This window comes from Indicator indicator, chromosome 18 (assembly GCF_027791375.1).
Source record: "Indicator indicator isolate 239-I01 chromosome 18, UM_Iind_1.1, whole genome shotgun sequence".
In the NCBI taxonomy this organism is placed as follows: Eukaryota; Metazoa; Chordata; class Aves; order Piciformes; family Indicatoridae; genus Indicator; species Indicator indicator.
Window position 1 is genome coordinate 10994607 of NC_072027.1, and position 24516 is coordinate 11019122.

Genomic DNA, 24516 nt, shown 5'->3' on the forward strand with positions numbered 1-24516 from the left:
ACTAAAAAACACTAAGAGCAGGTAGTACACACACTACAAGGAAACAGAGCACTTGACAGAGTTTACAATAGCTGAATTTCAAGGAACACTTAAGAGGAAAATTATAAAACTTCTGCTTGTTTTATGAACAAATAATGTGAGTTTATAAAACTATAAAGAATGGGTATTTAGTTTTACTAATCAAATGTTTGGCAATTCTTCAGATTCTAAACCAACACATTTGCTGAAAAGGGGAAGTCCTCTCCAAACTGCTACCCTTGTATACTCCAGAAGCTAAGGAAAAAAATCTAATAGTCAGAGCTATCCACTGGGTAATTTCAGAGAATTTTTTTAAACTCTTTACAGTGGCAATGCAGGCAGCTAGTTGCCCAGCTGAGCCCTTGCAGGCTGAATGCAGGTACTGCTCCCTCCCTAAAAAACCCTGAGCTTTTACGTAATGTCCCTGAAGAACAACAGGGTAGAATATGGTAGAAAAGCTACTTATTTCTGTTTTCTTAGGACCATGGGTCAGCTATTTCTGCATCTATTTATTTTAACAAAAAATTAATGATGCCTGGGAAAGTTCCCGCTAGCTTCCCTAACAGTAATGTTGCACTGATTCAAAAGAAAAATCCCAAATGCTGGTCCCACAATTACACATCCCGCAAAGAAGTGAACATGAAGCCTCTTAATAGGAAATATTATTACACTCCTGACTCTATTTCACTGCACCATACACACATTACACAGAGGAGATGGACAAAAAGCACATCAAAAGCTCAGCTTACGATGTGGCTCCACCATCATCATTGCCTCCTTTTCTGACATCACAAGCTGGCAGAACTGGTCCCCAACATTGGCCAAGATATATTTGGAAGTTTCCAGATCGATCCCCTCTGCAGGGGAGGAGGAAGGAATCCATAGGCTCATGGCATCAGGGTCACTCTGTTGTGGGTTCAGGAAACCCTCTACTCGTAGAATACCCTTCCGGGTAAATACCAGCCTGCAAAAAACAAGGTAACTGAGAAGCTGTTGCACCACCTTTAACTAACTTATAATGCCATCTATGTCAGAATATAAACCCAGAAAGGGGGAAAAAAATGCTTGAGCCAAAAGCTCTATACTCCATAGCCAGTACAATTACTACACAAACCTGAATAACACAGAGAATAAGGTACATAAAGGCAATGGCTGCAAAAACCATTAGAATGAATGCCTAGGTCCCAGTAAGCATTGGTGGGAAATTCCATATACAGGAAATTGCACCACCTTGGTAAGTCACATTTCTCTATACTATTAATAGTGTAAGTAGACAGAGATGACAAAATATAGTATATTTGGGCTGCTGCATGACACTGTAAAACTCCACGTGTGGTTCCCATTCTCTGTTTCAACTGAGGAGAAAGTTATTTCCTAACTTTTGGGAAAGCAATGTTTCAGTTCTGGCACAGGCTGCTCTGACTTGGCAACTGTTCTAAATAGTTCCCATTACAAGACACAAGAAAATCCTTACAATACCTCCTATTCTTGCCTCTGTTCATCACAGAGATGAATTGCCACTGTAACTGTTGACCCTCCTAATCTCTGCATGGTAAAAGGTGTAACAATCTAAGTCACAGAACCCTGGACATCTCCCCACAACAGTAAAGGTAACTTCTTTTTTGAGTAAAAACAATCTTGTCTTTAATTTCAAAGCTAGATTAATTTTTAACAAGCTCAGGACAAGATACAGCTATAAATCTTTACTGGATGGGTGGCACGTACTACAAATTCACCCTTCACATACCAGAAGGCAAGCAAGTATCTTGAGACTTGGGCGTACTGGTTGATGAGAAGCTCAACATGAGCCAGCAGCACATTCATGCAGCCCAGAAGGCAAACTGTATCCTAGGCTGCATCAAGACAAGTGTGGCCAGCAGGTCAAGAGAGGTGATTCTGCCCCTTTACTCTGCCCTTGTGAGACCCCCACCTCAAATACTGCGTCCAGTTCTGGTGTCCCCATCACAGCAAGAGCACAGAGATACTGGATTTAGTCCAGAGGAGGGCCACAAAGATGATCCAAGGGGCTGGAACACCTTTGCTATGAGGATAGCCTGAGGGAGCTGGGGTTGTTCCGCCTAGAGAAGACTCGGGGGAACCTTAGAGCTTCCTTTCAATACCTGAAGGGATCCTACAGGAAGGCTGGAGTGGGACTTTTCATAAGGGTGTCTAGCAATAGGACAAGAAGGAATGATTTTAAGCTGAGGGGGAGTAGGTTTATTCTGAAGTTTAGGAAGAAGCCCTTCAGTATGAAGGTGGTGAGACTCTGGAATAGGTTGCCCAAGGAGGTTGTGGATGCCTCGTCTCTGGGAGATGTTCAAGGCCAGACAGGATGAGGCCTTGAGCAGCAGAGTCTAGTCTTGCCCACAGCACGGATGTTAGAGTAGATCATCTCTAAGGTCCCTTCCAACCTAAGCCATTCTACTATCTTTACAGAAAGAGATGCAGAGCAGTTGCTAGAACACGCAGTTAGGGAACGTAAAGAGAAGCACGACAGGTCAGAAAACTGTGAGACATGTACACAACACAGAGAGAAAACAAAAGCAGTGTTCGAGCCCTAAAAATCAGTTCCATATTTAACAAAACCTTGTCAAACATTAAACACTGCCAGCATGAGGCTGGTTACTTGCTGACCAAATTAAAATTTTATCTCTGTTCTGAACTCCTTGTCAGAGGGGGAGAGAACAGTTATGGTGTACAAAGTGCTATCAAGCAGCACCCAACAAAGTCAATCTTGTGAGGTTGGACCTAAGATGCTCACTTCGTACCACACAGATGTCTCCTCCAAATGCAGCTCTGCCCACCCCAGCCAGGGAATTCCAGTCAGGTGATGCAGAGAAATGCAAGACATTCAAAATCTTCATCATGGTACATAAACACATAATGACTTTGTGCTTGGTCACGGTCCAAGCTCTGCACACAGACCACACATGAAGGAAGGAAAGATTTGAGCACCTCCGGAAGTGGAAGAAGCGGCATGCCACAGTTGAGTCATCCTGCTCCTGCTCCTTAAATTTGCGGTACCGCTCCAGACGGCACTCCCGGCACTTGTGCAGATGTGGAGCTACATTGATGCAAGAGCCATCCTGGAGAAACGGCTCACCTGACTGTTTCAGCTTCCTCACCTTACTCATGTCTTTCAGCACAGATTGGCCAACTGGGTGAGGCAAAGCAGAAGTAAAAATCCATTAGTTAACCACAACAGCCAAAGGACGCTGGCCCCAGTAAGACACATTTTCAGAGGTCTGTATGTGTTCATACCCATGCAGTAACCGTTCTGACCCACAGTAAGACTGTTCAAGTCTGTGGCATACCACGCTTTTGTCCTGACAAATGTATGCTTAAACATCTCTCAAAATAACTAGGTTGATTCACACACAAGAATAACTAAGCTTTAGCCTTGTAAATATCTTGTGTGCTGCCTATTGAGCATAGACATGGTTTACATGTGCGGTTAGTTCACATAGTTCATCACATGGAGATATCCCAGTATCCCACCTCCTTGTGCTTCCAAGATACCCTGCATTCAAGTCATCACCTTTTAGGGGAGCTGTGCGAGGCCGGCCCTTTGGGGCTTGCTTCCCTTTTCCTTTCCCCAGCAGCAATTCAGCATTGTGCTCTGCATTGGGGCCTAGCTTTGCCATCAAGTGGTCTGGGATTCCCTTCATACAAGCTTTGGCCTGCAACTGGTCTTCAGAATCACTCAGATCTGACAGGTCACTATTGGTACTGGAGTCTGAGTCCTGTTTGGATGTCAAGCTCCGCTCATCTAGAGAGAACCTTTTCACAGCTTCAAAAGGGGCTTTGTTCTCCTGTGGAAACTCTGCCTGTGAAGAGAAAAAGCCAGGTGGATGTCTGCCAAACACATTAGAAAAAGTTTTCAAAAGAGGATTGTCCTGCTGCCCAGGCCCAACAGATGGTTTTTCTTCTGTTGGGCTGGAGGAAAGTGTGGGCATCTCAATAGGCTGTGTCAGGTTGCTGGTCGGTGAGCTGGAACGGCCATTCCCAACAGTGGATGGGCTCTGAACACCAGCAGCAATCATTGAACCAGGAGTACTGGAGATAATCTTTGATGAGTCAGTTTTTATAAACAAGGTTTTCTTCTTAGCTAGAGAAGAGTCCGTACAGGTGAGCGAATCTGGCCAGCCAGAAGTGGCCTTGAGACCCACAGGTGTAGAGGGAGTAGAAACCCCTGTCTGAGATGAAGATGCAAAGCTACTGAAAGGACTAAGTTCTGTTTTCTCAGCAAACGCCAGGAAAGGGTTTGAGGGTTCTTCTCTTGATAGCTTTGGGGGCTGTAAAAATAGGTTTTCATGACTATCTGGGGGACGAGTGTTCAACAGGCTTCGTGAAAAGGCTGGAGTAAGGGTAGGCATAGATTCCACAGGCAGCTTCCGCTCCACAGAACTGCCAGACTGGGCTCCTGGCTTAGTGTCCGTCGAAAGGATTTTACCTTTACACATCCCAGCACCCACACCCTCTGTACACTGCTTCAACGAGTCCCGACTAGAGACATCTTCCGTCAAGCTCTCTGAAATGACTGTGAAGTAGTTACTGGAAGGTAGATTTTGGGACATGCATTGAAAAAACAAGTTCTTGGACAAATCAGAATCTTTCTGACCCTCTTGCCCAGTACTACAGCCAAAAGGAAATCCAGAAGGCTTGGTTTCTGGAGTCACCACTCCATTTGATTGGCTCCTTCCACCCCCAAATACCAAGGTCTGGGAAGCACTTTGGAGAGAGACTCCAAATCCAGAAGCCAAAAGTGAATTTCGGGAATTCTGAAACAAAATTAAAGAAAACATTAGCCTATTAAAGGACTCTTGTTTGATTCAGCAATACTTTGGTTCATCTAGTTGTAAAATTAGCATTCTACTTACACATCTGTATTGGAAACTTCCAGCAGAATTATTTACAATGAAGAAACTTCAAAGCAGACTAATTTTTTCCTACCTATGAGCTACTGAAACTAGTCAGTTGATAGAGTCCATTACATACTAAAGCTGCATGGTGCAAATGAGCACTTAACATCTCATCATACTTTAGGGACACAAACCGAGGAGAACTAATTCCCAGAAAAGCAATTACTCAACTGCATTTTTTAAAATTTCAAATTAGCAAGGCAACCTTAATAGAAAATGCTTTTCAGTAATCTCCCATCTTTTGCCCTCCCCTAAGATCATCCTAATAAGATTCTCCTACTTAACCAGCATTCTTGAAATAATTAACTTAGTTTGAAAAGTTAATGAAATAAAGCAAGCCCTCTAGCACTTCATGAACTGTTCCTGGTCACAGCAAACCACAAGTGCTGACAGATAGATGAATGTCTACAACATGGTGCTCTCCAGGGGATTACTCAGAGGTAAGCACAAAGGGCTTAATTTTTATGACCTTCAAATACTGGAAAGTTTTCCGACTTGCAGACTTGTACTAGACCCATAACTGTTATAGAAGATTCGCTTGCTCTTTTCTTAGTTTAGGTGGTAAGGTGGTACCAAAATTTCTCAGTACAGTTACAGCTTGTCCTCAACACCACTGATGAAAGACACCACTTTGAACATTCACCTAGACCAGGTGCAGGAAAAGGATGGGGACTAGAAGTGAAAGAGAGGGCAGGTTATAACAATTTAATTATGTAACACTCCTGTCTTCTGTTTCTCCTTTAAACTTCATCCTCTAAGACTCCCTATCTCAAAGTAAACATCTCTCCTTTTCCCCTATCCCATTAGCTAATACAAAAGGCAGGGATGAAATTAACCCATTTAATCTCTTGGCAATCACCTTGGATGCCATGATGCACCTCTCATTTTCTTAACTTTTTTTAATACAGTAGATTGAGTTTCTTAATTTTTGCTGTACTGATCTGAGGTTTTGGCTTGATTTTGTTTTTTATAAGCCTTCATTTGATTACTCAGTAAATATTGTTTTGTTTTTGACAATGTTTCCCTTCTGTTTTTCCATTTGAATACAAGGATATAGCTAGGTGGTCTTCAAGCTGCTCCTAGACTGAGCTCTTTATTAAAATTTTCTCTAAAGGTATGCATCTCAAATATTTTAATTCTTTGTTTTCAGTCCTGTGTGACATGACTAGCTTATTTTAACATTGAGATACCATCATTGTGACTGACAAGTTGACCATCTTTAAAAGGTCCTCTAAATACAGGTTCATTGTTTTTCTGGTTTTGAGGCTTTTTATTCCTTTAAAGTAACTTAGATGCTCAACTCAGTGCACATTCCCATGCATATTTGTTTACATAAAGGTAAGAGGTATTAAGCAGGTTATCTTCCACATGTCACAACAAAATTAAGTGCAATGCTTAAAGTGACTTTAAGGTCGCATTTCTCAGATGATGGCTGAATAAAGATAAGAGTGCTAAAATGTTGACTCTTACAACTCCTCCACCTCTATCTCCATTTTCTTTTGTGTTCTTTATAGGTAACAGAAAGGTTTCCTTTAGGAAGCGATTCAGTTTTCTCAATTCTACGGACACATTTTATAACAGGGATGTGTTGCAGAACATCTGCTGCAGATACATATGACTTTCTGGAACATGCTGGATCATGAGCTACTCACCTCTCCCTGGGCTTGTGATCGGCCTGGTTTCAGTTTCTCCTGTCCAGTAACAGCTGGCAAACTGGTATCAGAGATTCTCACAGTTGTTGGCGTTAAAGCACTTGTACTAACTGCAGTTGCAGAAGTCACTGTGCCTTGGCCAACCTGTTCCAGTGATTTTCCCACCTCCTTACATACAGATCCAACCAGTAATGCTTGTCCAGAGCCAGAGGAAAACGGAGTGAAGGGCAATGGTGTGTCACCACCAACTGGCTCATCCTGGACAACCAGTGTCCGGCCATTCTCTTTGGTGTAAGTGGCAAAGCGAATATTGCGATTGATCTGAGGAATGAAGGCAGGCACCTGCTTGGCCCTCGGATCCAGCCCTGTCTCACTGTTGGAGCCTCCTTTCCAAGGTCCTCTGCTTGCCTCACCTCCATCGCTACCATTACTGTCCACCTCACCCCTCTCTTTTAGTTTCTTTGTTGCAGGATCACACCCAGAATCTGAAGCATTTTTCCTCCTCCGACCATCCTTTCCCTCCAGACTTTCTTTCTTCTTTTTGCCTTTAGATGATTTAGCTCCTTTTAGGCCCCCTCCCTATAATGGACAAAACCGTGCAATCACTGAACAGAACAATCAGGATGCCTGCTCAAAGAACATTCTTCTGTAAGAACAGAACACATTACACTGCTCTTAGGCACATTTAATCACACATCAAGACATCTAAGCAAAGACACTGCGAATACAGAACACAGCTTAGGTGCAGCCTTGCCTGTTTGGTTCTAGAACAGGATCTTTACAGTAAGACCTGTATCTGAGCTGCTTTGCTGGCTTATTTGGGGAAACATGCAACATGGCCCTACTCTGGCATAGTTCTTGCTAACATATGAAAATAATCTGCATGCTAGTTTTTGCTACAATTCTAATCCCCACAGGGCTTTTGAGAGGCACACTTTCAGACCACTACCCAAAGCCCACAGTATTTAACTACAGGAGATAGAGCTTGCCCTTTAGCCTAGGGTTAAAACAAAGGTTAAAATGTTATCATGGAACCTCTCAACTGAAGCAATGAAATGCCACAAGCACACAAGTCTGCTTCAGAGGAGCCAGATGATAAATTTTAGAAATGCCTATAAAGGTATATGAAGAAATACAGAGCAAGTCCACTCAAAAAAGGCAGTGAGCATCAGAGACATTCCTTATCAGAACACCACTCCTTAAAGTGGAGCACAGCCATCATGATTGTTGACCCACCACTTCCCCATGCTGAACTTGGTAAAATAGGCCTGAAGGAAAAGAAAATATTACTTAAAGTTATGACCATCTCTTGAAGGCGTAAAGAAAATTTTCCTCTTTCAATGACAATTACAAAAGCCCACAGAAAACACAGCAATCAGTTTTCAGTTCTTTATGAACATGTTTTTTATGAACTTTCACATGGTATATACAAGACCTGAACTGTTGTAGTACCTCACTCGGAGAAGTGGTATCCATCACCACATGAACCAGTCGAGGATCCACCGACCTTATTTCACCAGTCTAATTTTCATGCAGATTGACATTGAGAAGGTAGGAGGAAGAAAAGAAGAGGTTAGTTTTTAATTCAGAGTACATAGCATCAACATAAGAGACCTTAAATACAGGGTTAGTCTGCAGCCCCTTTCTCATTTGCCTTTTCTTTCTGTCCCACTTCTTTTGTAAAACTACTGCTTCCCAGTCTAACCTTCATCCTTTCACTCTTTTTCTATTTCAAAAGCTTTCAGATTTGATCACCACCACTATTGCCTTGTGTATTTTTAACACCAAGCACCTCTAGAGGCATTCATTGTATTAAACACAGCTGCTCTTAAGTATGATTTACTATTGTTCCACCCTTCTGCATATTCACTCTGTAGATGTATAAAAGACTACCAGAAGGATGCCCATCAATTTATTTCACACTAGATACATAGTTAAGTTGGGATGCTTCCTAAGCATGTATCTGCTGAAAGCATATACTCCATGATTTCAGTGCCTCTCCAAAGTACTAATTTACCACACATAGCATACTTTTTTGCCTATGCACCAGCAACAGCTCTAGCACTAGTTACTGCATGAATACACTGGACTTACTGGGCACATTCAGTGCACTCATTCTGCACAACTTTCTGCACATTAAGCAGCTCAAGAGGGTGGGGAGCGTGGGATGGGCCCCAAGAAGAGTGCTTGCTGTCACAGTAATTTACACACCTGTAAATGCAATTTACCACAGATCTGTTCCTAGTTGCTCCTGAAAAAGGAAGCCACTAGGAGCATGCTGCTGGTAAGGCTGAGTTGCCTGTCAGACTGCACAGAGCATACAATTCCAGCAGCACACACATTTCCTGTGCTGTTTACAACGCTTACTGGGCTGACTGATAGCAACAGGGCAAAAGTAAGCAGTCTAAGCTCAAATACATAAATCAGTTCTATTTAGCTTAAGACTTCATCTTCTGGGCTACACTTGTTTCAACCACTTGTACAGGTTGTCAGAAGCTGAAAGACAGCACAGAAAGACCATGGCATAACAGGCCCAGAAGGCAGCTTTCTGCACATCAGGAAGCTCACTCAGAAAGCCACCTGTAATACTTTTTCCATACAGCACTTATTTCCAAAGAAACTCTTACAGCTGCTTCTACAGAAGTGGGCTGTGCATCATCAGTTATTGTGGAAAGTCATCATCACAGAGGAAAAAGCAAAAATTTCTGTGAATTGCAACACAAGTAATTACTCATCTATGAAAGCAAATAGCAAAGAACCAAAAGTACAAGCTCTGGTGAAGCTGTCATCTTCCATGAGATGTCAAAGAATGATATTTTAGGAACATCAAAGCAGTGCTTCATATTTTTTACCTCAGTCACTGACACCTCCATAAGACGAGTTATTGGATCTTGATGGCTCACAATACCAGAGAGCCAGCTATTTTCATCCTCTGGTTGGTAAACCTTAACTCTTTGGCCTTGGACACTGTAAGGACCTAGAAAAGAAGGACTTTGAGTACAAGCTTGGTGTCATACTGGTTCAGGTTCATATAACAAACAAACAAAAAATACTGTGCATATGATTAGGGCTTGAAGCGTCATCTTTCAGGTGGAAAGAAACTAAAATGCTAGGGCTTCTACTGTAAAAAGTCAGTAAGCCATCATTGCTGTAACTCAAATCTTTTGTAAAGACAAAATAGTACAATTTAGCAGTAAAAAAATAAGTCAAAGTTCAAAATAAAGTCACTCCTTTGACAAAAGTTAAGCTAGACAGGACCTCCTTGCTAACTAAATTCTTTTGCTTTCTAACCTACTAATCAGCAATTATGAAGAATCAATCCAGCGGACACGTTCTGACTCAGTCCAGATGCATCAAATCCAGATTAAATTGCATCCAGCCCAGAATATAAACATATTTCTAACTGGATGAAGTTTGATATAATTGCACAAACATACAATGTCTCTAAATCAGCCAGTCTTAGTTCTTTGACAAAGGTAACAAATCATCCACAGGAAAGTTTCCTCTAACCCTGTCCTCATTCTCCACATCAGTGTGCAGAGCTCTCCTCCTACCATGAAGTCCAAAAAAATCCAGCCCCTCCCCACACAACCACCCCCCAAAAAAACATCCAACACAAAACTTTAACATTCTATCCTCAAAATTCACATGATCAAACAGCCTGTACCTGACACACGCAGAACTGGGCACTTCAGAAGAAGGCTCCAAACTGGACAATTCTAAAGCTACTTGTTCATGTAAGAACTATAGTCCTCATAGCATTTTTATCAATCAACAATTTATTTAACCAAAACACACCAAATCCCCATTAAGAATTGCATTATCCTTCAAATGTAATACAGTGGCCTACTTCTGTGACCCAGAAAGCCAAACTCTGGATAGCACTTGAACTAGAAGACCCTGACAACAACAGTTGCAAGCAGTGTCAACCCTAATAGACAATCAAGAAAACAGCCAAAGTATTAACTCTATGCTGAGCAGCCACACCATATATTCAACTTAGGCAATTCCTATATTAATGATCAAAATGCCAACATTTGAATTTCACATAACAGAAATTTTTTCAAGATCAACAACTACAGAGTAGCTTCACTTCTAAACAGAATTATAGAACAGAACTACAGCAGAGCAAAACAAAAAGGTAAAATGAGGAAAGTTGCAAATACGTGGATGTTATGAATAAAATGCTCTTCTACTTTAACTACATCTTCAGTCATCATTCCCAGTAGGTATTTTTGCAAAACAATACAAAAAATTCATCTTCCAAATCAAACTAACAGATAGTATTACCATTCCCCTTCACAAATCCCAGCAGAGTCTTGATTGTAACACAACAAAATAGCTCTGAAATAGTAAAACACAGTCTCACCTCTACTAAATATCTCCTGAAGCTTCTGGTCACTGATCAGTGCATTGACAGATTCTCTTAGTGAAGGCTGTTCCTGCAGAATCTGATTTTGACTTTCTGTTCCCATCTGCAAACAACAAAATTTTAATATAAAAGCCTAGTTTAAGGCAATACAATCATTAGTTTTTAAGGGACAGCTGTTCTTGGACTGATTTTGGAAACTGACAAAAAAAAAAAAGTAAGAAAATATTGCTGAATGTGCCAGGAGTTAAAAAAGGACTAGCTATGCATAAGCTGCCGCAGAACTTCCATTGCAATTGTCATCTACACATGCTTAAGTGCATACAGACAGCAGTCACTGTAAGCACCTGGAAAAGCAGGGAAACAAATGCAAATGCACGACAGAGCAGGGGCAGGAGAAAGACTAGAACATGCAAATGGAACCATTTAAAAAAAAATAATTTGACAAGTATAGGACTACGTTAAATTTACACTTTAACTGAATGCAGTTCAAATACCTGAAACAAACGTAATCCACTGGCATCAGACAGGAAACGTAAATGTCTGTCCAGAAGGAACTCCACTGGGACCACAGAGCCTAAACCCAGCTTATCTACTAGAGGAGTGAAGGTCTGTGATGAACAACAAAACATAAAGATTATAAAAATTACTAAGCACATGTACAGGCCAACAATAGTTTTCACATACTATTAAAGTATCACAAAGTATAAAAAGTTTCATTTCTCAACCTGTACCACTCAGTGCCCAAGTTTTAATACAAATTACTCCTTGTGTCTAAAGCCAGTACTTTTTGCAAGTGTGACACATTACAAGAAGGAATTACAGAAAATCAGACCAACTTTTTTAGAACTTATAGCAAAACTGAAAACACCTTTTTGGTGCCTGCAAAATTCTGCCCTGTACAGATTCCAAGCCCCATGTTTTACCATAGAGTTGTTGCAAACCTCTGAGGATAAGACAGCTTTTGGTCAAATACTCACCAGTGCAGGCCACTGTGCCAGTGAGACTCGAGTCCCCTGAAGCATAGCAGGGTCATTTCGAGGTGCCCAAACCAATGATCCTTCTAGCAATAACACTATAACTTCTTCAGCATGGACTTTCACCCAGGCATGTTGCTTCCAGTTACAGCCATCAAATTCCACAAAGATCTGATTGAAAAATATAATAAATAATTTTTAAAAATTTAGAAGACATTTCTGCTCTTTTCAGACACTGAATAGAAAAAAAAACAAACAGATTCCTACAATCCCTATGGAGAAGGAGACAGCAGCTTTAGTCAGAAAAATCAGTGTAAGTAAACACTGGCTTCAAATGCTGTATTTTCCCATGCAGAATTAAAGATGTGAAAATTGTTCATCCCAAATGCAGATGATGACCCGATGCAAGCTTCTTTCACATTGGGAATTTGTAGGAAATTTGGACACTCTTACTGGGCACTTCAACAGAGAGCCCAGTTCAGAACAGCTAACTGACAGTCACCGAACCAGATCCTTCAGCCAAGAAAGTTTGTGTCGGTGAAATCCACTCTAAGTAAGAAGCTTTGTGTTGTGCTGTACATTGTTAAACTCTGAACCAAATGTAAGTATTTTGGACAACATTATCCAGAAATACCCACTGCATAGATCTTTCATCCCCTTGTTTACAAGTGTGACCATACAAACCACACTGCAATTCGCAGTATTCCGAGGTGTCACCCTCTCCTTTCCTAGCACAAAGAACAAATGTTAAAGCCGTATGAAATTACATGGCAAGAATCCTAAGAACAGGAACATGGGTTACAAATCTCATTCCACATCCTAACAACCACAGCTATCATGTTACACGCAGCAATACAACCCCCTTTATCTACACAACTTCCACACTACACAAATATAATCAGCTGATTGGCAAGGAATTAAGTAGCTGAGAAACACTTGAGCTGGATACTAAGGTAATCAATCACCTTGTGCTGATTCTCTTATAGTTAAGGTTTTACAACAAAAGGCTGTCAAAAAAACCTATTAAAATAATGCTGACTTTGGAATATATGCCCTTTTGCAAGATATTTAAGAATGTAAAGAAAAGGAGGGGACATTTTATAAGTAACCACACAGACAGGACCTGTCACTAACATGTTTCCTTCAACAAGTTGGCAAAAATCATTAAAAGCAGACAAATTCAAAGCAGTAAAGTACAGCTTACCACCAAGGCTACTTCTTTGGTTTACTTTCAACTTATTCACACAAGACTTAAGTCAATTTACCTTGTGACACATATCAAGTAAGACTGTAAGAAAACTTCTAGTCTTAACCTGTATGACATTTCACATTTGATTCTATTATATCATTGCAAGTTGATGAAGTGGAACAGCTGTACTTGCACATTTAACATGTTATACTCCCTGGTTCAGAAAATAAAAGAAACAAAAAAAAAAAAAAAAAAAAAAAACACCCCAAAAAAACCACACCACTACAAGAAACAGCCCATGGTGAACTTCAAGATGCGTGTTCCACATTTATGAGACTCACTAAATATTCTGCAAAATACTGTGCATCCATCATATAAAAAGCAGTAGTAATGCCACCTCTAACATCCTAGCAGATGTTACAGCAGGATCACTCTCAATCATCTACCAAAGGTCTGAGGAGATCCCCACTGGTTAGAAGTTAGCCAATGTCATCCCAATTTACAGGAAGGGCACAAGGGGAGATCCAGGAACCTACACAACTGTAAGTCCAACCTCTGTACCAGGAAAAATTATGAAAAGCACACAGAGTGCTATTGAAAGACATCTGAAGTACATCAGGCACAGTGAACATGAGTTCAGAGAGGGATTTCCTTTAACTAATCTCCCTTTATGACAAGGCCATCCATTCATGAAAGGAAGGTGATGAATGTTGTTCTTTTGGACATTAGTAAAGCTTTAGATACTGCCCCTTACTGTATCCATCTGGCCAAATTGTCCATCTGCAAGGTAAGAGGGTTCACGGTACACTGGGTGAAGAACTGATTGAAGAACAGGACTCAGAGAGCTGCAGTAAATGGGATTACATCTGGCCTGAGATCACTCACCAGCTGTGCTCCTCAGGGCTCAGTCCTATGGCAGTGCTGTTCAGTATTTTTATCAATGATATGGACACAGGAGTTGACTGCACCATTACCAGGTCAATATCAATATTACCAGGACAATATCAAACCGACAGGTGTTTGGAGAAAAGGAGGCTGAGAGGTGACCTCATCAATATGCAGCTTCCTGAGGAGAGGATGTGGAAAGGGAGGTACTGAGCAATTCTCCCTGGGATCCAGTGTTGGGGTATCTGGGAATGGCTCAAAGCTGCAGATGGAGAGGTTCAGACTTGACTGAGGAAGCATTTCTTTACCAACAGGATGGTCAAACACTGGAACAGGCTTCCTGGACAGGTGGTCAATGTCCCAGGCCTGTCAGTGTTTAACAGGCACTTGGACACTGCCCTTAATAATATGCTTCAACTTTTGGTCAGCCCTGATGTGGTCAGGCAGTTGGGACTAGACGATCCTTGCAGGTCCCTTTCAACTGAAATATTTCATTCCACTACTTAAGTCAGAAGACAGACCTTGTAGTTCTCCTTTCTAAAGCTCCAGACCCACAAACTGGATCAAAAGGAACGACTGACAACAATATCGTATTAAGATCACTCCTCTCTCCAGTAAACCAGAGAATTCATGGCAAGTTTGTTTTACACACTTTACATACAAGATTCAGATTTATTTCATGTTTGTGTAATCAACATAAGCGATGGAGTCCTGCCAACCTTTGACTTACAACCACTAAAAAGTGTGTTACTAATTCTAAGTCAGTACCCCAGAGAGTATTTTCCTACACACAGATTGCAGGGCAGCTGTTCCAGATTCATGCAGCACCACACATGCTATTGTCAGTACTGTCTCCAAGAGATCACACAGCAACAAAGTGGATGAAAGCCTCCACATAACAGCTATATTCTCAGTTTGTTTCCAGAATCTGCAAGAGAAATCACTCTGTGCACAAGAAGCAGAAGATCATTTGCACAGCACACAAAGTGTTTGTGTATGTACCACTTATTATTACAGAAATAATAACAGCATATTTGCAAACTTGATGCCCAATATGCTTAGATTCTGTAAGAAAAACACTAAGGGAATCCTGAAAGAGATGCCTGAAGCAAGGCAAGAACAGAAGAGGCAGCCTTCAGAGTGAATAAACATATTTCCTCTTGATATTTAAACAGAAATATTCTACCTTTGTTGAAAGATCCAGAAGCCTCAAGCAAAGCAGCTGCATTATTAACTGAGAATGTCATGAGCTTTTTCTCATTTTAAAATGAAAACCATGTAGTTTTGAGTCAAGAAGGAAACATTCCTGGCCACATCAGAATAAATTACCTCCTAAATATGCTGGTGTCCCTATAATTCACATCTACCAATAGCATCTGCTACTGATCCTCCTAGTTCTGCTCTCAGTTTGACAAGCCCTTGGTAAGCACAGCAATGCTGCTATGCTAATACCAATGCTTTTGAACAGAAGTACTGACCATAGCAACCACATATGCAATTAGTGCAGGTATGTTTGTACCAGAAAAAAAAACACAAGAATGCACCTGCAGAATTTCCTAAATCCCCCTATGGGGAAAAGCAGCTTCCTTAAGCAGTATCTAATAGCAAACAATAAAGATTTGTATGTTTTGGTAGTTCAGTTTTGGTTTGTTGGTGGTTTGTGTTTTTGTGGGTGTTTTGTGAGAAGGGATTGTGTGGTTTGGGGTTTTTTTTGGGGGTTGGGGTTTTCTTCTGTTTTGTTTGGTTAGTTTTTGGTTGGATTTTGTTTGTTTAGGTTTTGGTATGTTTGGGGCTGGTGGGCTGGTTTGGTTTTGGGTGGGGTTTTTTGTTTGCTTGGGTTTTCTTTTGTTTTTTTATCTACAAAACCAGGGTCTTTCATGCAAAAATCGGAAGGGCATATGATGCACCTGTAATTCTCCTCTCCTCCCCTCTCCCTCTTTCTTTGCCTGTCCAAATGAGAACTGTTGCTCTGCTTTATCTGGTACACAAAGAGCCTGAAGCATGTATTATAGACAACACATTCTTGCCTACTTATTGCCCTGATATCCATGTCCCAGAGAACTACAGGCAGGTTCAAATGCAGTTTCCCTTAAAGTTCATCAACATCAGTTCCACTATAAAAGCAGCAATGATAAGAAGACCTTAGTGTAGATAAGGCAGATATAGTGGTCTTTTTAATGCCATGACACAGGCTCTAAATAGGATTTTTAACAGAAAAAATACTGCAGCTTATTGCATTAAAATTTGCAAAAGTCTAATGTAGATGCCATCTAAGTAAAACAAGAATGTTTACATTTCAGGGGCTTAGAAAGCAGAAGATGGCAAAAAAATCCAAGTTCAAAAATATCCCTTAAAAGCGTCTTAAATTTTACCTAATTTTGAAAGAAAAGATGGTCCACCAGTTGTTAGATTAGCCAGAGACCCAGGTTCAACTCCCTGCTTCATCAGAGGCTTCCTGCATGACCTTGGTCAAGCCAGTTAGTCTCATTGGCTGAGTTTCCCCATCTGTACATTGGAATAATAGTACTTAAGCCCAGAAAGGAGGCACTGCTAGGAATTTGTTGCAGACTACCAAGCAAAACTGGCTAACAAAGTTGGCCCATGACCTCTTACTCATGATGTAGAAAGAACTCCATTGTCAACATGTGGGAGAGGAGAGAAGGTAAGGTAGATACTGAGATTTCAAACTGGAGGACACATCTGAAATCTCATGCAGACAGTACCATCATTAGATTAAAAAAAATTCAGCTACTGTACTGTTCTATTAGTTTTTTGATGAAATCAAAGTATTACTTTAGAATTCATTATCTGAGATGATATAAACACCTACTCTTAGAAAGAGCTTTTAGCTTCTTATCTGAAAGACACATATACACACAGTAGGTGTTTCACTTCAGCTGATTCTTAAAACCAGGAAAATTGGGGAAAAAAAAGAAGAATCCTCTTCTGAAATACTTTGTACTGAGCCAGACAAAAATAGATTTCATGATATAATCAAGAAACCACAGTTATTACAACAATTATGCTTAAACTCTGATGTTGATTAAGATACTATATATTTAGTGAAGACCCTGAATATATTACTAAAATTAGAAACTATACATAATTTATTTCCTTGGCACTTTCCTATGATTGTAATACATAGTGGTAACTAAGCAAAACAATCAACTCTGCTTTTGACAGTATCTAGGGCAGAAATAGTATTACAACACCCAGAGCTAGAAAAATCATAATCACGTAAGCCATTACCTGATGGGGTAGTGAGCTGCTAATCAATGGCCACAAATAACTATCGTAAGTGTTTCTGCCCTGGGATGGAAAGGAAGCAATGGTGTTACACAAGCCAACACTTCACATGCAGTCACCTACCACAGTACCTGATTTCTACTGAAGACCACTATATTTATGAATCAATGGATTCCAGGAGACAGACTGCCTTAGTGTACTTCAGATTTCTACAAAACCTTTTCTTTCAACACCTTCAACAGTTAAGGAGCTCTTTCAGTAACTATTTATGTGGTTCAAAAAGGTATTTAGATGGGTTGGGTAAAGTAGGCAGGAAATCATGACCAAGTGCCAAAACAAATAATCCACCAGAGTGTCCCTTTTCTTCGATTATTACAGCATTTCCAGCTTGAGCATCACTATCAACCCTAACACTGGCCACACATATGGAGGAAAACGTCAAGTAATAGGAATGTCACAGCTCAAAGTCAGTGCCAGAAACTCCACACAAACCACACCATGCAAGGGAAGCAGCCTCATCTTTGGAAAGGTCGCCCTTCACTCTGTACCAGTCCTTTTAGAGCACACTTCAACTGCCACAATCCTGCTGTAACAAAAACCAGCCCTGTACAACTAGCCTGTCAGTGCTTCTGTGACACCTTAATTATCACAGGGTGAATGGGAGAGCAACCAAAGTTTGCATCAGTCTCTGCTACCTCATCCTTTTAACCAGGCACCACTCAAAACTGATGTACAATTTTGTTTACCACACAACGTGAAGTATAAGCAGGTTTATGTTGAGCCCGGAACTCCAAAGATTCCACCTCATACAGACCAAAAGCAAAAGGTAGAATGAGAGTAGCCTTACCACTTCTGCCTCATCCCTGGGAGATCTGGCCACCATGCAAACCCAACCATTAATCAAAGCAAAGCAGTTGTGCAAAATTTAAAGTCTTCGAGCAGTACAGTGCTTTATACACAGCAAGTAACAAATATGTGCATTTATAATTCTGTATGCAAAGTATCTTTAAGATGTTATTTTCAAACAGCAGTTTAAGAAAATGCTGGAGGTTCTCTGCAGCTAGTTTGTATGGTTAAGGCATTTCAGAAATTTAGATAGGTAAAACCCCTTAGAAAAAGATCAAATCACACTCTAGCAGCTTGCTGTTCCTGAAGGAGCCAGGACATTCCCTCACCACTGTTCCCCCTTAAACAAGTAACCCAGCTGACTCCACGGTGCTTACATTTTGGGAAAGGAGGGCACAAATAATCATTAACTTCCTCCAAGCATCCTCCATGCTTAAGGATTCAATGAAGCATCATGCTCAACAGGTGAAAGGCAATTAGGTTTTTAAGTAGTAATTCTGACTTAATCATAACATCAGACCAGACTCTTCCATTGAAGTATTCATTGAAAAGAATTTTCTTGAGACTAAGAGTAGGAACAAAAGTTCTGGACTGTCAACTCTCCACTCTATCCAGCAGGGCATAACAACTGTCAAGCAGCTGAACACTTCCAGATTATAAACTGACTGACAGTTCTGGGTTGCACCAAACAAGGAAATGCCTGTGCCAGGTGTATTGATAACAAGTGATATTCCAGTCAAATTTGGGTTCTCACAGTCATCTCTTAGCCCTGTGGCTGCATGGCCAGCACGAGCCTGTCACACCAACTGAATCCAAAGCTGCAGCACTATGCATATCAGACACAGCACCACTTTGTGAGCCATGTCTCAAGCTGGGTATCCCTTGCACTCTGAAATGAATCCACTAACTGTGGTGTATTTGACACCAGGCAGAGCCAAATATGTTAATCACTATGATTTGCTTTTTAAGAGGAACTTTATTTCAGAAATGTTTGCATTCCTACAGAAACTTCCTGTCTCAGAGAACTCCTTGCTGTGCAGCCAGAGACAGACTGCCTTTTGAAGCAGCCACCAGCCCCTTTTGTACACTAAGGACTCATTCACCACTCATCAGGCCTGTCCTTAAAATGGGACACTTTTTCCCCTTAATTTATACTAAAACTAACATTTCTGAATTTTCTCTACTACTAGTAACTTGAAATCCTTGAGCTATGGGAAAGTGAGTCTCAGAATTTGTTTTGAAAACATGCATATTTTCATCAGTGCTTTTTGTTATTATTTCTTCTAAAAGGCATCTTTAGCTGCTGTTTGCCTGCAACCCAACCAAAGTGGCTTCAGTAAAACAAAAGCATGACAATCTCCTTTGACTACTGTTTCTTTCTGAAGCTATTTGGACTGTAGAGGTAGTATCTTCTATTTCACAAAACAAATCACCTAGACATCCAAGTAGACTGTTCATAAACGCAAGTACTCTACAATCCAGTTAGCAGCAACAAAAGGATGAGGACCTCCAGTGCAGAACTCTGAAAGAAAAGCAACACTTCAGATTGCAGGTTTGATACCAAGACTTTTTAAACAATTCACAACCTGTGTGATTGGGAAGTGGCAAAGACAATACCTGTATTTAAAAATAAGAAAGAGCAAGCTTGATAATTATTAGTCTGTTAAGACAATACAAGACTTAACTTGGAGTATGCTGCCACATTCTCATTAATCTGAGATTAAGAAACCAAAGCTATTTTTCTTAAGTAGAAAAATAGGCTGAGTGTCTTAGGCATTTTTCTAAAGAACAGGTTTTCTCCAGAATCACACACCTCAATGTAATTCAGCATACTAAGCAACTCTAACAAATTAAACTCTTGCAGTTTTTATTGCAAAATGAACAAGGTGGACATGAAAAAAAGCACACAACTTCTTGAAGGAAATTCAGAAAGATGTCAAAAGGGGCGCTAAGCATGCAAAAACTGCAAAGAAAACCTGACTACACAAGAAAACCTCCCTATCTTTGTGTTTTACAAACAGATCATCATGTAGCATGGGTGAGATACTAAAAAGCGAGTCCCAACAGAAGTACTGGCAACAAGGCAGTCACTACTCAAAACAGTGTGATCAGCTAATGGGTGATAACAAGAGTGAAGATTTTTTCCAACTACGGATAAGCTTGCAATAAGTTCAGTTTCAAAATAAAACATACTTAGGAACTAGAGAAGAAAGTAAATCTGACAATGATTTAAGAGTTGGATGCCTTGATGAGATATGGCATCTAATCAAAATGAGGCAGCACAAATTATCAGATGCAGATGCCAGCAGCTGCCCAAGGAAAGAAGGAAACAAGTAACTGGAGCCATGAGCACAATGACCTCAGGACAATAGCTACGTGGAGGTAAAACTGAATTTTTTTTGGGCTGTCTAATCAGCAGCTGAAACTGGAAGCATTAAGGCAACTTAGCACTTTAATACTATCCAGAAAAGTTACTGTACAAGCTACTGTATTTTAGGACCACCTTAAAAAGCTATTCAACAACCAAACACAAATATGATACACAAACTTTGAAGACATGAAGGCTTCTTGAAAAGACATTTCTCCAAACATTTACTTCTACAAGAGCATGATGTGGCTATATAGAAATATTTTCAAATCAGCCTGGAAGTTGGCTAAAAAAGCAGAGCTCTGTGGAAAACTCAAGCACATGGTGGCAACATGGAGAAGTCAAAATACGTGCATGAAAAGCCCTAGAAATATGAACAATCACAAGACAGACTTTGAAGGGAAAGGGGAAAAAAAAAAAAAAGAGAGAGACTGGTCAGTCTAATTAATAATCACTGAAGCACAGAACAAGATCAGCCAAAACAAAACAGCTACTCAGTACACAGAGCTTGACCAAGGAAAATGCACATACATACTACATGCAGAAATTTGCTTTTCTACAGGAAAAAAAATAAATGCCTTGTACCTGAAGAAGTTAAATCTACAAAACAGATTTGTTTGAAGTAGTTGCTGGGTTAAGACGCTGGTCTACCTTTGCAATCAAAATGTTTAGGAAACTGACTGCCAACAAGAGAGATGTAAAACAGTAGTAAACCGAGACAAAAACCCCAAACAACTTTGTCATAATCACTTGCATTTCAAGCAGAAGTTGCTCCACATCCACAAGTCCATGTGTTTTCACCTCCTATGAAACACTCAGTCCTCCATTTGAAACCTGACAGAAAACAGTATGCAACTGCTAGTATTCCACAGGAATTCCTGCATCAGGCAGCGCCCTGCAGTCACACCTAGAAGCATAAACAAACAAAAGACACCTTTCAAACTTCTAGTATCTCCACTGAAAACAGATAGTATGGATATTACAAAAATCTGACTTTCTGCAACCCTTTGAATGGCAAAATCAACTCCCAGCTGCCAACCTGTGTTCTCAAAAACCGTATCAGTCCTGGCACTGAACTACCTCATTATAAATGCAGGGTTCAGTCTTTCTGCTGTTTGAAGTGCCACACACAAAACAGCCTCAGGAGGACATACCAACAAATGTGCCAAGACTGGGACCTAAATTATGATTATAAATACTAGAATTCAGCTTGCTAAATTTTACTCTATTTGCACAGCTCCGACTGAATCTACTCCTTTCTGTAGCTATAACTAAAAATGCAGCTTAATTAAGTAACAATATAGCTACCAAGGAGATTGTAAAACATATACTTTCCCAGCTTATAGCATTTTATCTGGAAAAAACTAAGCCCTTTACATACCATGTCAACACTGTCCACTCAAGAAAATGAACTGCCAAAGGAAAAATATGTTGTGTTGACAATAAAGGGGGGGGGAAACCCTCAAGGCCTTGCTAATGTGTATTTTCTTTTTCTAGCCTTTTTAAACTGGTTTCTGGTGTTACACTTCAACACTATGATATTCAAAAAAGGTCAAACCAAATAATTTTGATGCAATTTCTAAATTTCTTCTGCCTGTAATTTGTGTAGAACATTCAACTTCCTCAAAGGCAAAGTTTGACCGGCAAATGCAAACACTTACAAGGGACTTCCTGCAGATAGACTTTGCCAATACACAGTAATTTTCCAGCTTTCACTTGCAAAAGTTGGATCTGAATGCTCCTCTTAATTTAACATACAAGAATACTGCATTTTTTCATATTGCTTATACCACTATAAATAAACTCATCAAATATAAATAAGTTAACTCTAGTAAGAGCTTCCTTGAGTATACATTTTAAGCAGTAAGCCTATCTGAGCGGCAATTTTCCAAAGTCAAACAGCCACGGTTCACTGAGTCAGTACTAGGGAACCTGGAATATTTGGTTCTACAGCAACAAACACCGTGTGGGAGGAGGAAAAGACCAACCCTCCAAAGTCAATCCACTATTTACAAGTCAGGGAGCTCTACAGAGCATCCACTATCAAATGAGCAAAACCTTATTTTATAGCCCCTCACTGATGCAAACACACAGCAGGCATGCTGTGTGTGATTTTACAGACAGAACTCCCACTGGGAGGCATACCAGTGGAAGACTTAACAACTGACTCCTTCCACAGCTGCACAGACACCCATATCTGACCACTGCACAATTAGACAGGGCAGAGTGAGGGTACTAGTTAGATCTTTCACCTTGCCCAGTATACCTGTTTTTTCATTGACACAAATGAAAAATACTCAGACTGTTGTATTAAAGGCATCATTTCTCTTAGAGGTCTACCTTCCCAAAGCAGAGCTACCGTATTTCTACCTAGACCTCCCCAAACATTTTTGGTTTGCAAAAGTCTAATAGGTTTAAAGTGTTTTGAAATAGCTGCAGATGTGCAGATCAGCATAGTAAATGTTCAACAGTGTGACAATTCCTAAAATACCAGAAACACTGCATAAAAGCCATGTAGGCACAGCGGACGTTCAAAGGGACATTTCTATAGTCCCCAGGAATAAGTATTTCAACTGAAACAACTGCACATAAACAGTAATTACTAAAGACAGGAACTGTAAGCATCTTAGATAGCAGAAACATGGAAACTTGGAAGCCAGCAGGGTGAGAGAGTAGAGGACACAGAATCAGTGCTGTGCAAGGACAGCTCTGCAAAGGGTTTAACCAAACGCATGAATGCTCACAAGCTTCTCTGGCACACATTTCCTTAGTTACAGAATCACAGAATATACGTGCTTGGAAGAGACCTCAAAGATCATCCAGTCCAACCCTCGACCCAGCACTGAAGGGTCAACACTAAACCATGTCCTTAAGCATCAGCTCCACATGCCACTTGAACACTCCCAGGGACGGTGACTCCACCACTGCCCTGCGTAGTGTTCTAATGTTTGTGAAGCCTTTCAGTGAAGAAGTATTTCCTAATATCCAGCTTAAACCTCCCCTGGCATGGCGTGTAACAATTTCCTCTAGTCCTGTCACTTGACATCAAGGAGAACAGGCTGCCCTCCCCCCACACTCCAACCTTTCTTCAAGTAGTTGTATTTTGGAGGAACCTTCTAATCCCACCACCAACCCTTATAACCTCACTGCTGAGATCAGTCATACCAGCTCCTTCCCCGGCACCACCTGCTCTGCTTCTTACTATTCGGTGCACAACACAGGAAGGCCAGAGAGGGCACAAGACTGGAAGGGCTCAATAGCTTGAGTTTTCAACTCATAACTTAATAACCACTTCAGATCCACCAAGATCTGTCAAGTCACACTGAGCTTCCTCTCCTGCAATTACACCACCAAAGAAGCCAAGACTTTTTTTTTTAAATAAGCCATATGAACTTATATCTACATAAATTACCAGAGGTCTTACATCCCCCTCACAGCATCCCTGTTTCTTGCATGTCAGTAGTATAAATGGATATAGAATCCATCACAACCCTACTGAGCCCTGAGGAAAATAATCAGCAGACTCACAGAAGATATCACTCACTGTATGAATACAAATTTTTCAGTTTGGATGTCTATCTTTCACACATGGGAAGACAGAAAGGCTGTCAGAAAAAAAAAAAAGCAAACCTGTGGCATAACATGCATTCACAGGGCTTTGTACTTGGGCCACCACCAAAGTATCAGGGAGTAAGTGGAGAATAAGTATGGCCACTAATTTTGCAGTCCTCTGCAGAACTGCATTCAACAAGAAGCATTGAAGACATGCCTACTGGTCTCACCAACACCCAGCTAGCAGCAACAGCCTATGCTGCTTGGGGGTGAGACAATGGCTAGACTACTTTCTGCGGTCCGTTCCCCTCATACTCTCTTTCAAAATGCAAATGCATGCAAGTGTCCTGACAGAATGACCTGGGAGCATGATCAACTCTGCAGGACAGAAGGAAATAAAGATAACCACAGTGGCACAAAGTCATCTGGATATCCCAGACACATACAAATCCCAGCTTGTTGTGAACCTTCCCACCATTTCCACAGCATCCT

General features: G+C 40.7%; 1 protein-coding gene across 1 annotated transcript in view; it reads right to left on the reverse strand.

Moving 5' to 3' along the window:
• KDM3B (lysine demethylase 3B) overlaps window positions 1-24516 on the reverse strand; it is a 49335-nt gene that overhangs the window by 21938 nt on the left and 2881 nt on the right. The window contains exons 2-10 of the mRNA XM_054388906.1: window positions 11942-12109; window positions 11459-11572; window positions 10962-11067; window positions 9445-9569; window positions 8045-8113; window positions 6593-7171; window positions 3557-4799; window positions 2974-3175; window positions 768-982 (exon numbers count right to left, since the gene is read on the reverse strand). Of these exons, the coding sequence (XP_054244881.1) occupies window positions 768-982; window positions 2974-3175; window positions 3557-4799; window positions 6593-7171; window positions 8045-8113; window positions 9445-9569; window positions 10962-11067; window positions 11459-11572; window positions 11942-12109 (2821 nt within the window). The remainder of the gene's footprint in view (window positions 1-767; window positions 983-2973; window positions 3176-3556; window positions 4800-6592; window positions 7172-8044; window positions 8114-9444; window positions 9570-10961; window positions 11068-11458; window positions 11573-11941; window positions 12110-24516) is intronic.